Below are 18,174 nucleotides of genomic sequence, written 5' to 3' on the forward strand. Positions count from 1 at the left end.
CTTCAAATATTCCCAGATTTTGTGGCATTATATGAAATATAGACATTTATCATACATTTTATGTAATCAAATATCAGAAAAATAAGACCACCAGCCAAAAGTATTGTTATTACAGCATTGTATAACAAAATTTGTTTTTGGTTTAATTACAATTCTAAGTTTAAGATTATACATTTTTATAAGGGGACCGAAAGCGATGCACTCTACACAAAGGGGTCTAGAGAAAGAAAGGCCTCTCTCTTTCTCTCAACAGGTAAGTTACTGGTCTAGCTTTTGTTGAAACTAGTAACTTTGTATTAGCACCTATTGTATATTGCTCCTGACATATCGCTTATTGCTCCCTGAACTCTCTGTAAGTCGCTTTGGATAAAAGCGTCTGCTAAATGACTAAATGTAAATGTAAAAGTAGAGGCCTATGAAATATTCTAGACCGATCTTTTTAGTAAGCGAGGGCTACCTGAAGAGATAATATCATCTGAGCTATTTGTTGATAAAATACTTTTAAACATGTGATGCATTATTTTTCAGTACACAGGACCAAATTAAGTTTTCATTCACATATTTTTGCACTTTAATATATCAAAGCTTAAAACACATGCTAATAATAACATTTTCATGACGATATAGTCACATATTCGTCAACTGTCCTGAGCATTATTGTCCAGCTTTGTTTGGCGGGCGGGCACCTTACAGAGTTCATGCGGGCTACCAGGTGCCCGCGGGCACCACGTTGGAGACCACTGTTCTAGACAAATATCTCGTTTTTCAGGTGCTTATGTTTAAATTGGTGTCTTTAGTATTATGTCTTATTTCGAAAGTAGTGCTGTCAATCGCTAAAAAAAATTAATCGGATTAATCACACATTTTCTGTGATTAATCACGATTAATCACACATAACAATAATTTAAAATATACTTTTACATTTGAATAATTTCACATTTAATCTTCAAATTGATGTAGAAACAACATATTTCTTTAACAGCGTCATTTTATGAATGAAAGAAAACATTTTGATATTAGTACTGTAATTGATGTCTCTATTAAATTGATTATTTTAACATTAATTATAGCCATTCAACAATATAATTGAGAGCTATCATGAAATATACAGAAATTGAAGGAAGTTCTCAAACACTTTACAGTCTTTAATGCTAAATTATAAATTAAATGCAGAAGACTTCTCATTAAAGCTACAACATCACATTGATTTCTTCTTTTATTTTGTTCTTTGATTAACGTTAGTGACAGGAGTCACAGCAGCAAGTTTAAGAAAGCGGCCCCTTTAAGAGCTGTCTCAGTACGCAGATCTGACCGTCACCGCACTCCCATTTTCACAACTCTTTGCATTCATTTAAGATTTTATTTTACACTTTGAAGTCTTGCTTAAGAAAATGCTAGACAAAACGGGCTTTCTGACATAATCTTGTATGGTTTTATCCATTCAAGCTTAACACGGATGCGCTGTCTGACAGAGATTCACCGACGCAGCCTTCAGCCCATGACTGTTTACACCAGACTGGACCTCGCGTTGCGTTTTGCCGCGTCCCACAGTTTAGAAGCTATCTTCATTGAACGCGTCAAAGCAACTGTTTAAAATCGCGCTTAAGTGGTTTAAAAGCCTGTACACGAATAAGAGCGTGATTACATAATGACATAATGTAACGCTAGACAAAGAATGTCAAAACAAACGGATGCTTCGTTAATTGCGTTAAATATTTTTCACGCGTTAATTTGAAAAAATTAATCGCATGCGTTAACGCGTTAACGTTGACATCGCTTCGCTTCCACGTCGTGCATTAAATGATTTTAAAAGACTGTTTATTAAAGGCTAGCCGTGGATTATCCCTTACATAATATAACCAGAACAGATTCTGACATTTCATCCTACCCGTCAGATTATCCCACCATATATCGATATTACGTCATGTTGTGCGTTGTAAAATCATCCTGTCATTTTATATTATACTGGCACTAGAATCCATTCTTGGCCCTGTAAAATTGTCCTACCTGTTTATTTTGATGGAATGCGCGTGATGTAATGAAGCGTCTTTACATTTGGCCATGGCTTTAAAACGGATCTTGTAGCGGGAAAATAACGCCAACAACGCGAAGCAAAAGAACAAGAATGCATGTGTTTTTGTACTATTTTCAAAGTCTTATTCATTTTTGCCTAATTATGCAAGTACAGATTTACAAATTCAGTATTTATCCACTGGCACACAGTTGGTTTGACGTTGGACGTTCGGTAGTATGCATTTAGGGACTGTCTCAAAAGTTACATAGGCTACACATTAATATACACGTTTCTAACTTCAATAGCATTGAAAGGGAATGACTTAAAGTCACAAAACCAGCTGTACAGTGTTCATGTGTCTTTATAATGCACACCTTTTATAGTTTTGATATTTATTACAATAAACTGTCAAATAATATGTAAATATCGCTGTGTATTTCACTACTGTGTGAGTTCGTACACAAAATATACCATTATTTAAAGCTCAATAGCATTTACAGGGAATGACTTACAGTCACCAACCATGCAAGGTTCATGTGAGTCTCAGCTATAATGTAGCCTACACTGTATTTCGTTTGCACATGATATGTCATTTTTGTGTCATCACATTAAGAGAATTATTGATGTGCTTTCGTATGCATAGGTTTCTTGAGTTAACTATATGTATCATGTTTTATTTTTGTTAATCACTCATTTGGTTAGTAAAAATACATCGCATTTGCGTGTTAAAGTTTTTTTTGACAGCTAGATGGTTCTAGAGCCACTCGTTACTTTAGGTAGATAATTATTTACAGTATACATGTGAATCAAAATGTGAATTTAATTTTATATTTTATTGTTCTAACTGTCAGTTAAAGGTTTGCTTAGGGCCCCCAGACGTCTAGGATCGGCACTGCTTGCACTAAAAACAGAACATTGTGCTATTGCAAAATAAAGAAAACTTAAATGATGCGCTTTGAATCTTTCCTTTAACTTATAATGCTGCTCCTCCACAAATAAGTCCAAACTCAGCAGCATTTTTTCCCCTTTTGTTTTGTTAATCTGTTTGTCAAATATTTGTATATATTTATTCACGTCGCATGTTTTGCATTTCATATTGAAGGGAACTTGTCGTGATGGACACTTCAGAGAGATATTTGTGTTGTTGGACAAATGCTGCGAAGAGACGCAGACGAACTGATGAAATATGGTTAAAGGATGATTAAATGTTTAATATGCCTAACGTTATACACTGCAGCCTCCACCTGCACCAGCAGGTGTAATTAATCAGAAGAATCAGAATCATACATACAAGGAATTTGTTTTGGTGACAGGAGCATCCAGTACACAGAAACAGCAACAACACAGAGACCATAACATAATAGAATACAGTACACAGATGATTTAAATAAGGGCCTATGGGTATAAAAATGAAGAAATACAATACAATAAACATAAGATAAAGATATAGAGAGTAAAGCTATGTATGTATGTAAATATGTACAAGTAAAAAATAAGAATAGACTATTGTAGTACAAGGTATGTGCTATACAGCAGAATGAATGAAATATAATTGACAGAAAAAGTTGTATAAAAATAGATAGTGTATTATCTGGAGGATAAAATTAATATTGCACTTAATTATTATTACAAGAGTTATTAATTGCATGGTGGGTAAAAACATTTAACTGTTCAAGAGGTAGATGGCCTGAGGGAAGAAGTTGTTTTTGTGTCTGGTTGTTTTGGTGCTCAGTGCTCTGTAGCGCCGACCAGACAGCAGCATTGTGAAGAGATGATGGCTTGGATGTGAGAGGTCCAGGGTGATTTTCTGAGCCCTTTTCCTCACTCTGGATATATACAGTTCTTGGAGGGTGGGCAGGGGAGCACCAATGATCTTCTCAGCAGTCCGAACCATCCTCTGTAGTCTTCTGATGTCTGACTTTGTGGCTGAGCCAAACCAGACAGTAATGGACATGCAGAGGACAGACTCTATGACAGCTGAGTAAAACTGTTTTAATAGAGTTTGTGGTAGGTTGAACTTCTTCAGCTGATGTAAGAAGTACAACCTTTGCTGGGCTTTTTTAGCAATGGAGCCAATGTGATTGTCCCACTTCAGGTTCTGAGAGATGGTGGTGCCCAGGAACCTGAATGACTCCACTGCTGCCACAGTGCTGTTCATGATGGTGAGAGGGGGGAGTGCAGGGGGGTTTCTCCTGAAGTCCACAATCGTCTCCACTGTTTTAAGCGTGTTCAGCTCCAAGTTGTTATGACTGCACCAGACAGCCAGCTGCTCAGCCTCCTGTCTGTACGCAGACTCATCACCATCCTGGATGAGGCCAATGAGTGTGGTGTCGTCTGCGAACTTCAGAAGTCTGACAGAAGGGTCCTGGGCAGTGCAGTCATTTGTGTACAGGGAGAAGAGCAGTGGGGAGAGAACGCACCCCTGGGGGGCGCCAGTGCTGATTGTGCGGGTGCTGGATGTGAGTTTCCCCATTCTCACTAACTGCTGCCTGTCTGTCAGAAAGCTGGTGATCCACTGACAGATAGAGCCAGGAACAGATAGCTGGGTTAACTTTGTCTGGAGCAGTGATGGGATGATGGTGTTGAAAGCGGAGCTGAAGTCCACAAACAGGATCCTCACATAGGTCCCTGGTCTATCCAGATGTTTCAGGACAAAATGCAGCCCCATGTTAACTGCATCCTCAACAGACCTGTTTGCTCTGTAGGCAAACTGCAGGGGGTCCAGTAAGGGTTCTGTGATGTCCTTCAGATAAGCCAGTACCAGTCTCTCGAATGACTTCATGACCACAGATGTGAGAGCGACGGGTCTGTAGTCATTCAGTCCTGTGATTTTGGGTTTCTTTGGGATGGGGATTATGGTGGAGCGCTTGAAACAGGAAGGAACTGTGCACAGCTCCAGTGATCTGTTGAAGATCTGTGAGAAGATGAAGGCCAGTTGAATAGCACAGCTTTTAAGACAGGCTGGGGAGATACCATCTGGGCCTGGTGCTTTTCTTGTCTTTTGTTTCCTAAAGACTCGGCACACATCCTCTTCACTGATCTGAAGTGCAGGAGGTGGGGTGACTGAAGGTGTTACTTAATACATAGGTGTTGTGTAGAGAGAATGTCAGAGTTGGTGTGAGATGTAAAGTTAGCATTTTCAAATCTGCAGTAAAAGTCATTCAGATCATTGACCAGGTGTTGATTGCCTGCAAAACTGGGGGATGGTGGCTTGTAGTTGGTAATGTCTTAGTTAAAAATAGTTGGTAAGGCCTTTCCACACAGACGCAGGGTTGTTGGCTGAAAACCGGTTTTCCAACTTTTTAGAGTAGTTTCTCTTAGCCACTCTGATATCCTTTGTCAATGTGTTCCTAGCCTGCCTGTACAAGACTTTGTCCCCTTTTCTGTAGGCATCCTCCTTGGCTTGGCGAATCTGTCTGAGTTTTGCTGAGAACCATGGTTTATCATTGTTGTATTTTAAGGAAGTCTTGGTAGGAATGCACAGATCCTCACAGAAACTGATGTATGATATTACAGTCTCTCTGAGTTCGTCCAGATCGGTGGTAAGCAGCTTCAAAAACACTCCAATCGGTGCACTCGAAACAGGCTTGTAAGGCCCGCTCTGTTTCATTGGTCCATCTTTTAACAGTCCTTACCATAGGTTTGGCAGCTTTTAGTTTCTGCCTGTAGGCTGGGATAAGGTGAACCAGGCAGTGATCAGACGTTAACAGATGTTTAACATTAAACTTCGGAATTCTACATAAATGTTGAGGGCTGTGTTTAATTTGTTTACATGCACAAATATTCACAACATCATCATGATGACATAAACTGTTTCCATCACCTTAACGCGCATTTGAACTAAGCCAAACCTAAAAGATCTGTGTCTAGTACGTTAAATTTCTTTGATAATTCTGAGATTATCTTTGCATGTCCGTTTCCATTTAGGCTTTTTAATGCGCATTTTCAAAACATCTATTCTCCCCACCCCACTAATTTGCCGGATCTGCCACACCCCTTATCCGGCACCCCAGAATTTACAAATTAAGCACTGATTTTATTCAATCCCCAAATGTAATATTTTACTGCTATGACATGGCTGGATGGATGGATGGATGAATGGCCACCAGAATGAACCAGACTACCACAGTATGAAAAGAACAAATTCGGATTCAACAAAGGAATATATTTCTGTGGCTTTATTTGAATACGATTACAAACATAAATACACTGTCACAAAAAAGTACAAAACTTTACCTTTATCATCAATGGGTTGGTTGGAGTTATTTTTGTACTTCTACAGGTACAAAACATAAAATGTGACCTACTGTGTACCGTTAAAGGGACAAAACATTTAACTTCCCTTATGTACACAAAAGATGAGGAGAACAATTATCCAATTACCAAAAAATAGATGTTTTGCACCTGTAGATGTTATACAAAAAGGTGCCCAGGTTACCACAACGGCTATTTTACCTTTAAAATTACAGTTTAGTTGTACCTATTTTTTTAACAGTGTGGCACTTGATGATTTTTGACCAGTGATTACAACATGTAAGGAGGAAATCGGAATAGCTTAAATGATTAAGGATTAACTTTATGCAAGTAGTAAAAGTCTAACAGGTCATAAGTGACCTACTTCTAGACCAGTTTAAAGCTGTATCACCATGGTTAAGAACAGGGAATCTCACATATTCCCAAACCCACACCCCCTTCAGTCTGGCTGTCTGTCAGCCAGACCAATTCCAGTGGTAGTCATCAAAGACACTGGGCCAACATTTCCTACCAACATGCTTACAACTGAAGTGCTTTAATGCCTTCAACATCTTTTAGTCATTAACAATGAACTATTCTGTCTAACCAGTAGATTATTATTAATTTTATAAAGACATGATAAAAAAACTTCTGTTTGACAGTACTCAGTATAAAGTGTTTACAAAGCATTTCTCTGACGAACGTTATAAACCCGTTGACAATGAATGGATTGCTTTTTAAAGAAAAAAATATTTAATTCGCAACAAGTCCTCCAACTCATACGGCCACTATGGTCGTTTACAACGTTCCCCAAATACGACCCGGTGGAGCGTTTCCTAAAATAGCGCTTCTACTGGCAGCAGGAGAAGCTTTTGTCTACCGTAATTATAAAATTATATATTGCGCTATCATTTTTCCAATGATGACACGTATTGGAGTGTGATTTTTATCGCATTTTCTTGGGCCAACTGAGTTTAAAAGTGAGAAATGTTCTAAATCGTATATTAGACAAACTCTGAACCATGTCAAGGCTGAACGAAAGAATTTAGACATGTTCTTTGACAAACGAATGCTTAAACTTAGAACCTCCTATTTCAAGCTTACTGTTTATCCCCCCCAAAAAAAATACATTTCAAAATTGTATGTGATATCCTTCTGGGGAGTTCCTATATTGTGTAAATTCTATTGTGTATTGTGTTGTGTAAATTCTGTAACTCATTTCCAGAAAACACAGACCCTATTTTTCCATATAATTCCTGGACAAAGTGCAATAATTGTGGTTAAATGAGTAAAATGTTGTGAATTTAACATGTCCTTTATAAAAATGTAATATGGAAACTGTGAAAAAGGAGGTCAAACTTTTTTTATATTAATAACTTTTGTTAGCTAAGAATTTAATTCCCAAATGTAATTTTTTTTAATTGTTTGTAATATTTAAGAATTATTTGGGACAATATTTAAAAATGCTGTCAAAAGCAAATAATAAAAAGCTGGAATTTTGTTAGACTTATTCGATAATATAAATTATATTTCTTGTTTTGAATTTATTAATATGGATGGATTGAACATTTTGATTTTTTTTTCTTTTTTGTCTTTGTTGTTTGTATTATGTTTTATTATTTTTTCTCGTCTGTTTTTTAATGTAAACTGTATACCATCTTGTTTTGTAATGTTTTTGTTATACTTTAATAAAAAGCCCTTTTTATCGCAGATGAAATCTATGCAATTGAATTGCCACTGCTTTTACATCAAGGTGCATGAGGACTATATATTTCACATTGGTGTGTTTTTTCCACATATAAATCTCAAAACCTACTTCAGTTAATGGACTTATTGATGGAACACTTAAGAAAAAAGATATCAGCTGACATTCTCGCCCAATGAGCATTTAAGCTGTGTCCTCAGCAAGTTGTTTCCCATAAGAAGGAACAAAAGGTAGACATTTATATGGCATACAAGAGAAAGTTGGTTCAGAGAGAAGAAGATTTGGAAACAGGAAAGAGGACGTATTAATAACAAGAATGTGTATTGGACATTGTTTATTAAATCAATGCTTATATAGAATAGGAAAACTTGAAAATGGAAATTGTGACAAATGTGGGTTAACATAAAATGTAGAACATGTACTGATAAAATGTGAGGCATATGAAAGAGAACGTTTCCAACTAAGTCAAGCTTTAAGAAATTTGGAAATAAATGATTTGTCAATCCAGGTTTTGTTAGGTGATGGACAAAAACAATCAAGAATATATCGAGAATTAGTTGTTTATTTAAAAGAAACAGGATTGATTAATAGGATATAGGATACCGTTTTTTCATTTTTTTTTTTTAATAATAAATAAGTAGCTTTTGTTGCTAAACTTCCTAGTCATTGGGCGTTTCATACTCCTTTCCAGTAGGTGGCGGGAATGCACCTTTTAAGTTAACCGCCATTAAATCCTAAAAGAAGAAGAAGTTGTTTCCCATCATGCTTTTCGTCAGCGCAGTCGGTGGAGAGCAACTGCGACCGACTGAAGAATCCGATACAGCCGCCTGGCCGTCGCGAGAGTTTTTTGACAACGTCAGCATGACATCAGAGCAAGGCGGACGTAACTCGGACACATTTCTTACCGGCATGCATCTCGCGCTGATCACCGGTGATCGGTTCTGCGCAGAATTTGGCCACCTCAAACGAGTCTAATGTGATGTAATCCGCCTGTCGGTTCTTGCGGCGCCGCATCAAGTCGAACAAGCCTATTGGTTCTCGTGTATCTTGTGACCGATTGCGTCATGACGTCAGTCTGAACGAGCTCTGCCTACAGCGTTGCATACATGGATAATCTTCGTCTAAATTTATTTCTGGCTTCAATTCAGAAGGTTTGCAACGCGATTTGTTTTGTAATACTGTTTGTTTGTCAATTTATGCAATAAATACCTGTGACTGTACATTCACATGTGTTGCGTTTTTTATGGTTGAGTAGTATTTAGGTTTAGGCTGGGGGTTGGGTTAGGGGTTCAAAAATATCTTTAAAACTATAAATATTGATTAAATTATTATATATACTATAACAAATACGAGTAATTAAATTCATAAAAAGTGAAAAGCAATGGAATGACTGTACTTCACAATAAGCTGCTGGTTCTAGAGGGCGCTCATCCTTAATACGTAAATGTTGGTCGTAATAAGGTGCTTGTACAAACGACCGACTGGGTCGTTTTTTTGGGTTGAACAGTTAACAATAAAACATTGTAGAAATGGTCGGAATGTTTGGCCCTTGTAACTCATATCCACAATTATTAAGGGAAAAAATTAAGAAAAATAAATATTACATGGCTTGTAGGCCCACATCTTTATTTAGTTAAGAAGTATATCAGGACAGATGTCACTTATTAATCTGACATTTTAAATGATTAACTAAACAGACCATGAATTGTGTGTTTTTAATACTTTTTTTTGCATACTGTTTTTTTATACAAAGTGAAACTAAGAGACTACTTAAAGAATAGTGCACATTGCAAAAAATTATCACATTATAGAAAAAAGCATGAATATATATATATATATATATATATATATATATATTCATATACATTTACTATAGTGCAGTAAAATCTTATGATGATTTTATGATTAACATCATAAAATTAATCAGTCGTTTTTTTAATCAGAGGCATGGAATCTCACAAATGCTTCTCTCTTCCCTATGGCAAGATGCGTCCCCTTGTTTATTTCCTTTAAGTGTAGCACAGTTGACTTGTTCCTGTCCTTCCCAGTTCCCCCCATGGGTGCCAGTCCAGTAAAGATTAGATTCTCCAGTGATACATAATCTATGAGCCAGAAATGCCTGCATCACAAATAAATAGATATGTTTATTATTTTTGTTATACATATTATAATAACATTTGCTAAATAAAATATTTGTATTTATCGGAATAAGATTAAATGCTTTTTTGTATGCATGAACACAGAGGTCTTCATAAGTGGACATACTTCTTCCTCTTTTCCTCTCCCTCATACTTTCTTCCTCTTTTAAAAAAAATATGAGGGGGGTCTTAAACAATTTAATGTAGGCTACCTTTTCATCTGTGTTGTTGATGATGACCAGATCTCCTCCATGACTCTGACAGTGTTCTCTGCTGAAGTTCCAGGTCTTGTTAAAGCTGGAGAAAACATAGAACCTGCCGTTGCCTTTTACCCACTGCTCTGACAAATCTACAAAGACATTTTTACACTAATGATGAAAAGGAAATGAAAGTCTGTGGCTTGACTAAAAATACAGTTGTATGTACCCAGTTCGCTGCACCTTTACATACTTGTAAATGTATTTCCTCAGTACGTCTGACTGACTGGTTGTTATAAATAATACAAGAGTATAGGCCCGTGGAGATACAGAGCACAACATGGTTTTACTGTAAAAAGAAACTGCTTGTGTGAAATATTTTAGGTCATTAGTCACAAGCATAAAGGTGGCAGCATATATCTGGGAACGGTCTGTTACAAGCATAATCCTGTGGACAGTATGCTGAATAAAAAGACAGTTTTACCTGGGCAGTAGTTTAATAATTCCTTCTCCTCAAATTTGCAACTTGGATTACCTTCTGAAAAAATGTGTGAAAATAAAAATGGCTCTTTGGTTTAACATAATTCAATCATGGACAGTGGTTCCACATGTTTGAGTCATGTTTTCTCAACATGAAATTAACATGTAGCAAGAACATAAATAAATCAAGTAACCTCAACATGAAATTAACATGTAGAAGAGCAAATCACCATTATTGTGATCAGTGTTTGCTTTAGTTGGGCTCTTGATTGGTCTTTTATTGTTAGATTTTATTATATAAGATGAAAGATTTTTATTTTATATATCGAAATAGTTTTGTTCTACATTTGTTTCGGCAAAGAAGAAGAGGGACCAGCAGGATCCAGTGTAGTCATTATGAAGTTACTGATATGTTGTTCATGAGATTGTTGTGATATTGTTAACAATATGTGATAATATAGAGGGAAATTATATTGTTGAATCAATTAAACATCAATAATCAGTGTAGGAATCTCAACAATGGTGACAATCAACAAAAGAAAGCTTCATGCTGCAATGCATGCTGGGTAACATCATAGTACAAAACTCATTCATGACTCCCAGCATGCATTGCAGTTGATATGTTTATCTGAATTAGTTTGATGATTGTCACCATTGTTGAGGTTTGTATGATGACTGTTGATGTTTAAACGTGTCAAAAAATACTTCGCCTATTTTGCCCCAGAAATTTTGCATTTGTGACCAGAACACATCAATCAATCATCAATCTTACTATAAATTTAAAGCAGCTTCTTCATTTTATAACATGCCATAAAAGCAAACAACTATAACTGTCCTCTTGTGACACATCACTTTTTAATGCTTTACATGTGCTTTTGTTAAACACATTCATAAGCATGGAAAGAGAACAGGAGAAATGGAGGAACTGACTTAACAATGTCAAGAATCAAGGTCCCAACTAAAGCAAACACTAATGGTTTGATGAAATTAAATTTTTTCAACATGAATCAACATGAATAACAATGACAAATCAATCCTTTTTAACATTGATTTAATAGTTGCTTGCTATCAGGCTATTAGAGTTTAGTTCCCTTTCTGTCGGTCTCTCGACGCTGTGTCGAGCCGACAGATGGGGATCGCTCTTGAGAACCTATCAACTTCTGACTAGTTAGAAAGGGCCAATGAAATTGGCGAATGAAATTTACATGCCGGACTCCGCCCCCGGATATCCGGGTATAAAAGGGAGACAGCGCGCTGCATTCATTCACCCTTTTGTTCTTCGGAGCCTTCACACAGATCGACTTCGAGACTTCAAACTCTACGCCGAATTACTGCTGGAATCTTATGAAGTGGTGCAGCGGACTGTCCCTTCCTGCAGCGACTTCCCCTGGGCGTCTAGGCAGTTCTGGAAGTGTTTGAGTTTTTTTCTCTAAAAGAGCAAATTTCTCCAGTGTGGCATGTCCCGCTGTTCTCATGGGTGCAACACACTCATCGAGGAGGGGGACGGACACGATGTCTGCTTCTAGTACGCTGGGGCAGACGTTGTGGGTACGTCCTGCCCGCACCGCGGGCGGTTGACGATTCAGACGTTGCGTCACGGGTGGCTGTGTTCCCACGGGACTAAACCACCACCTCGTCTGCTCCCCATTCCGTGAAGGCAGGACTACGGCCCTGCCGCCCGCTACGGCAAGCAGTGAGGGTGATATGAGGATTACTGTGAGCGTTAATCTGCCAGCCACTGGCTCACGGACCGTTCGCACCTCGTCTCGCTTGTCTGACCGTTCCCCAGGAGACGGTCCCACCATCTTGTTCCTCAACCACGTATTCGGAAACGGTGTGTAATAATGATGAGATGGCCCTTGCAGCATCGGGGGGTGACGTACTGCCATCCGACTCCGGCGATTCCTCGGAGCTCCCTCCCTCAGGGGGTTGAGCCCAGGAAGAAGCGGACGTCGAAATGTCAGCCATGCTTTCCCGGGCTGCCGTGAGCGTTGGGTTGCAGTGCCCGCACTGCCTCTCCCAGCGCTCGCGGCTGGATACATGGTGCCTCGGGTTTGAGCGTGGCTCCAAGCCGCGCCCGCCCCCAGTGCCGTGTTTACCGGAAGTGCATGAGGAACTTAGTAAGACCTGGAACGGCCCCTTTCTGGCACGTTCACGTCAAACAAGTTCTGTCACCCTCTCTTCCCTCGAGGGTGAGGCAGCTAGAGGATACGTCGATGTCCCCCAGGTGGAGTGTGCTGCCGCGGTGCACTCGTGCCTGCAGGCGGCGGCCACCTGGGAGACTCGACCTAGACTCCCGTCCAAAGCATGTGGGGTCTCGGCATCTCTGGTGTCGAGAGCTTACATTGCAGCAGACTAAGCTGCCTCCTCTCTCCACGCTATGGCTCCTGCCAGGCCAAGGCGTTGAGAGAGCTCAACGAGGGTAAGACCGACCTAGCGCTTATGCAGGAACTCCACGCCGCCACCGACCTCGCTCTATGGGCGACCAAGGTGACCGCGCGGGCACTGGGTCGGGCGATGTCCACACTTGTGGTCCATGAGAGACACCTCTGGCCGAACCTTGCACAGATGAGTAACGCCGAGAAGGTCCGCTTTCTCGACGCACCCATCTCGCAAGGGGGGGACCTGTTTGGTGATACTGTCGAGCCGTAGTTCTCGACAGTAAAGAAGCAGACAGAGGATATCACGCATATCCTCCCCCGCCGCGACTCGGCCGCCCTCAGCTGTCGAGTCCCGTGCACCGTCTGCTTCCCAGCAGCCCTGGTCCTTTTCGACGCCCTCCGGCCCTGGCGCCCCCCACTCAGGCGGCCCCCCCAGAAGAGACATCGAAGAGGAGACCATCGCCCCGTCAGTAGCCATGGCAAAAGCAGAAGCGGCCCTCATGGGAAGACCCCAGGGAGATCGAGAATACCATCGGGCCCGACCCCATCCATTCTGTCGGTTTTGCAGCCCATACTTCATCGTCCCCAAAAAAGGGGGGGTTGCTAGATCTGCATGCCCTGAACAGGCACCTACTCAAGCTGCCGTTCAGGATGCTCACGCAGAAGTGCATCCTGGCGTCTACCAGATGTCAAGATTGGTTCATGGCAATCGACCTGAAGGATGCTTACTTTCATATCTCGCTTTCGAGGGTGGGCATATCAGTACAGAGTCCTCCCTTTCGGTCTGGCCCTGTCCCCACGAGTCTTCACAAAGATCGTGGAAGCCGCCCTCACTCCCCTCGGGGAGAGAGGTGTGCGGGTACTAAACTATCTCGACGACTGGCTCATCTGGGCACACTCGCAAGATCTGTTGTGTACACACAGGGACCTAGTGCTCCGGCACCTAGATTGGGGAAGCCTCTGGGACAGCACAACCTGGTCATTAGGTTCCTAAGGGGCACGAGAAGGCTACCGCCTCATCCGCGCTCCGTACCCTCTTGCGACCTAGGTGGCGGGCCTCAAGAGGGCCCCCCTTCAAGCCCCTCGGAGATGCCGCTCTTTCTCACCTCACGATAAAGACGGCTCTCCTGATGGCGCTCACCTCCAAGAGGGTAGGGGACCTACAAGCACCCTCCGTGTCCACAGATTGCCTAGAACTCGGGGCCATTGATTCTCACATTATCCTGAGACCCCGGCCCGGCTACGTGCCAAAAGTTCCCACCACTCCCCCTAGAGACCAGGTGGTGAACCTGCAGGTGCTCCCCACTGGGGAGGAAGACCCAACCCCATCCGTGTTGTGTCCAGTACGCGCACTGCGCCTCTACTTGGACCGCACGCAGAGCTTCAGAAGCTCTGAGCAGCTCGTTGTCTGTTTTGGAGGTCAGCAGAAGGGGAGGGCTGTCTCCAAACAGAGGCTGGCGCACTGGATTGTGGATGCCGTCGCTACGGCATACCGATCTCAAGATCGCCCCTGCCCGTTAGGAGTGAGGGCACACTCCACTCGGGGTGTAGCCTCCTCATGGGCACTGGCTCAGGGAGCCTCTCTGGCAGACATCTGCAGAGCTGTGGGTTGGGCTGCGCGTCTACAACCTACGCGTGGAACTGGTGTCAGCCCGCGTCCTGCAGGGCAACATGTAGTACGCCTGCGAAAGTCCTTCCCTCTTCCTCTAGGGGGATCAGCGGCTATTTACGCCTCCCTTCTTTCCCCACTGGGTAAAGAACAGGCATTCCATCCATCACTAAGCACCTTCCTGGGGGCAGGCTGGGCAGAGCACCCCTGCCCCCTTAGGCCAGGGAACAGTTGAGTTATCTACCACATAGCTCTAACCAGACCTAGTGCTCCAGATGTGGTACCCCCCCATGGGAGGTTCCGTCTGATGTATCCTCATGAATGGTTCCCACCTCAGCAACCCATGACCTCCCTAGGTGGACCTCCACCTTGCGGTTAACTCCTTCAGTCTGCACGTTTTCCCATGAGTTCTCCCCTGATGGTGAGACCATGTGGTGTCGCCACTAATTCCTCCCTATGGTAGGTAGTGCTCTCTGTAGCGTTTTCCCCCAGGGGGGAATAATGCTTACCCAGTGGCCCTTACGGTGCCGTGCGGCTTCTCGCTGTTAGAGAATTGAGGCCTCCGCCCATGACGGCCGGTGGCAGGGGCTTCCCACCTTTTCTTCAAAAGCTCTGGGACCCCCTACCTCTCCACTGGATGGTTACAATTTCGCGCTAGTGCTCACGTCTGACTCGCCCAGGCCAGTCAGCGTCGCTCCGCTAGAGAATGTGACGCGGCACAGTGCTGTGGCATTTTCCATAGGAACCCCATCTGTCGGCTCGACACAACATCAAGAGACCGACAGAAAGGGAACGTCTTGGTTACAGATGTAACCTCAGTTCCCTGATGGAGGGAACGAGACGTTGTGTCCTTCTTGCCACAACGCTGGCCGCCCGCCGCAGCGGTCGAGGGATGCTCAGGCTCCTCAGACCACAAGGTGAATGAATGCAGCACGCCGTCTAACTTTTATACAAGGATATCCGGGGGCGGAGTCCGGCATGTAAATTTTATTCGCCAATTTCATTGGCCTTTTCTAAACTAGTTAGAAGTTGATAGGTTCTCAAGAGCGAACCCCATCTGTCGGCTCGACACAACGTCTCGTTCCCTTCATCAGGGAACTGAGGTTACATCCGTAACCAAGACGTATTCTGTTGTGTTGGCATTTTAAAGAGTTTTTGTGACGTCTGTTTTAGGAGTTGTGCAGAAGAGTATCTTGTTGGGTTTACCTGATTCAGTCATGGTCACTTAACATGTTACTTTTATGTTGAGTTTACATGCTTCACTCTTGTTCTTTCTACATGTTAATTTCATGTTAAGAAAACATTACTCAAACATGTGGAACCACTGTCCATGATTGAATTATGTTCAACCAAAGAGCTTTTTTTTAAGTGCAAGTTTGAGCTAGAAACCTATACAATTGTGTTACATGAAAGTGATTTGTTCAAGTAAAGTGAACTGCATCAAAAAAAATCTTTTTTTTTAGCTTAAATTGTCTCTCTATAAGACAAAGGTTTATAGAGAGAATTTACCTGAATTTGAGCAGTTTCTTACTGGTGCACAGTCCCAAAATTGACTAGTTTCCTTCATGAAATCTGTAGTGGACAAAATGTAACAAATGTATATGTAAATATTGCTTTGATACGTTTGTTTGTTTGTTTGCTTGTTTGTTTGATTGTATGTTGGTTGTTATGATGTTTGACTAGTTGTCTTTGTTATACTTACAGTAGTATCCTAGCACTGCATTAGTCAAAAGAGATAAGAGAACAGATAGAACCACGATGAAGATATAATTTCTCTTCTCGGTACCAGGCCTCCTGTCTATAAAATACATATTAAACTGGACAATGAGGAAAAACATATGCAAAGAAACAGGTTTCCATGATTAGCTACATAGCAAATCATAAAATAAACAAAAAAACATTGTTTCTTGTTTGGGATGCCATTATTACCTACCAGTCATGTGTTTCCAAGTACGATTGACGTTAATTGAAAATATGTTTTCAGATTTTATTGGACCTTATATTTTATTTTAAAAGACATTACTACTAGATATATATTTTTTAGGATGCGAAAAATAGAAGTATGTGTATTCTCTTTTTATCCGTTTGTCTATATTTTACTTAGTTTGTCGCTGTAGGGGTGATCTTAAATATTAATAGGTAACCATAAAGTTCATTTAGAAATGTAACAATTTATTTTGTCTAATTTGAGCAATACTTGCAATTGAAATGCAGTGACTCTGGAGTTGCTTATGAGTTTAAGCACACCAGCAATGTGCGAAACCAATAGTTAAGAAAAAGTTTAATATGAGCCACAGGTGACCTGCAAAGTTGTATGTACTAGCAGGACTAGCAGAACACATTTATCAGAATGATCATGGCATGCACATGCATGTTAAACATTTTTAAAGTGACATTTGTTTTAATAAAAGTAAACTTTTAGGTGAAAACACACACAGCATGGGCTATCAGTACACCTGTAAAGTCTTGATGACATTGAAAAAAAGCTTATAGGACAAATTTGATGGCTCAGACTTGTTGACATATGGTAAAAAAAGTTTTTATTAAACTAAGACAAAATGCTTAGAAGAGACTGTTCCACACATGCTAGTGAACACAGATGAAACACTTTTTAACTTTAACAAATATCAAGCACTCACCCCCGCTGTTCTTTTTCATCCAGTTGGTGTTATCATAAACATGATCAAACATGTCACCTGTGGCCATTATTGTCAAATACAGAAGTGAGGCATGCACTAATAAAGCTGTCTATGGGTATCAGATCAGCACTGACACTCTAATACACACTGATCGTCATTTCCTGTGAACATTTGTCAGTGCATTTTGTATGTGTGAAGACAAACCACAAAATATATACAGTGGCAAGAAAAAGTATTTGAACCTTTTGGAATTTCATGGTTTTCTGAATAAATTTGTCATAAAATGTGATCTGATCTTCATCAAAGTCAAGGGTATTGACAAACATAATGTGTCTAAAAATAATAACATTTGATCTTTCATGTCTTTATTGAGAACAATGAAATTCTGAAAGGTTTACATACTTTTTTCTTGCCACTGTACCATGTAAATCTGTCCTACAATGTCAAAAGCGTAAATAGTTGCTAAATGTACAACTATATATAATTAAGATGTAGATAAAATATGTAAATCAGCCCATAAAGATGAATCTGTCCTTAATCATTTATTAAAATCAATGTAGAGATTGGAATGAAACAACTAACCAAGCAAAATAGTTTTTGTATATCTTTCTACAAACCACAACTCAGAAGACAGAATTTATGAAGAGTTCATTTGCAAAACAATTTGTAAAATCATGTTTTTATTGTGCATTACAATGAATATCAATCAAACTGCAGTTGGGTTGTTTTGTAACTCAAAAAAAGAAATAACTCATAACATAATAAAACACAAAAAACA

General features: G+C 40.6%; 1 protein-coding gene across 2 annotated transcripts; it reads right to left on the reverse strand.

The window, feature by feature from the left end:
- Positions 1-9,739: 9,739 nt before the first annotated feature.
- LOC130561825 (C-type lectin domain family 17, member A) lies at positions 9,740-17,484 on the reverse strand. 2 transcript variants are annotated; one of them, XM_057346414.1, is made up of 6 exons: positions 17,397-17,484; positions 16,460-16,555; positions 16,267-16,329; positions 10,772-10,825; positions 10,303-10,439; positions 9,740-10,071 (listed from the first exon to the last, which is right to left on the reverse strand). In XM_057346414.1, exons 1-6 carry the CDS (start codon positions 17,461-17,463, stop codon positions 9,892-9,894), a joined length of 597 nt encoding a protein of 198 aa, XP_057202397.1. In that variant the 5' UTR covers positions 17,464-17,484; the 3' UTR covers positions 9,740-9,891. The 2 variants fall into 2 exon arrangements, with proteins under 2 accessions (XP_057202397.1, XP_057202398.1); XM_057346415.1 differs by lacking the exon at positions 10,772-10,825.
- Positions 17,485-18,174: the final 690 nt, after the last annotated feature.

This window comes from Triplophysa rosa, linkage group LG11 (assembly GCF_024868665.1).
Source record: "Triplophysa rosa linkage group LG11, Trosa_1v2, whole genome shotgun sequence".
NCBI classification, from domain to species: domain Eukaryota; kingdom Metazoa; phylum Chordata; class Actinopteri; order Cypriniformes; family Nemacheilidae; genus Triplophysa; species Triplophysa rosa.

Coding starts and splice junctions, on each gene's coding strand:
- LOC130561825 (XM_057346414.1), bottom strand. CDS start 17,463: ATGGCCACAGGTGACATGTTTGATCATGTTTATGATAACACCAACTGG. Junction 10,826..16,266: donor AAGAAACTGCTCAAATTCAG/GTAAATTCTCTC, acceptor ACATTTTTTCAG/AAGGTAATCCAAGTTGCAAA. Junction 10,440..10,771: donor ATTATTAAACTACTGCCCAG/GTAAAACTGTCT, acceptor ATGTCTTTGTAG/ATTTGTCAGAGCAGTGGGTA.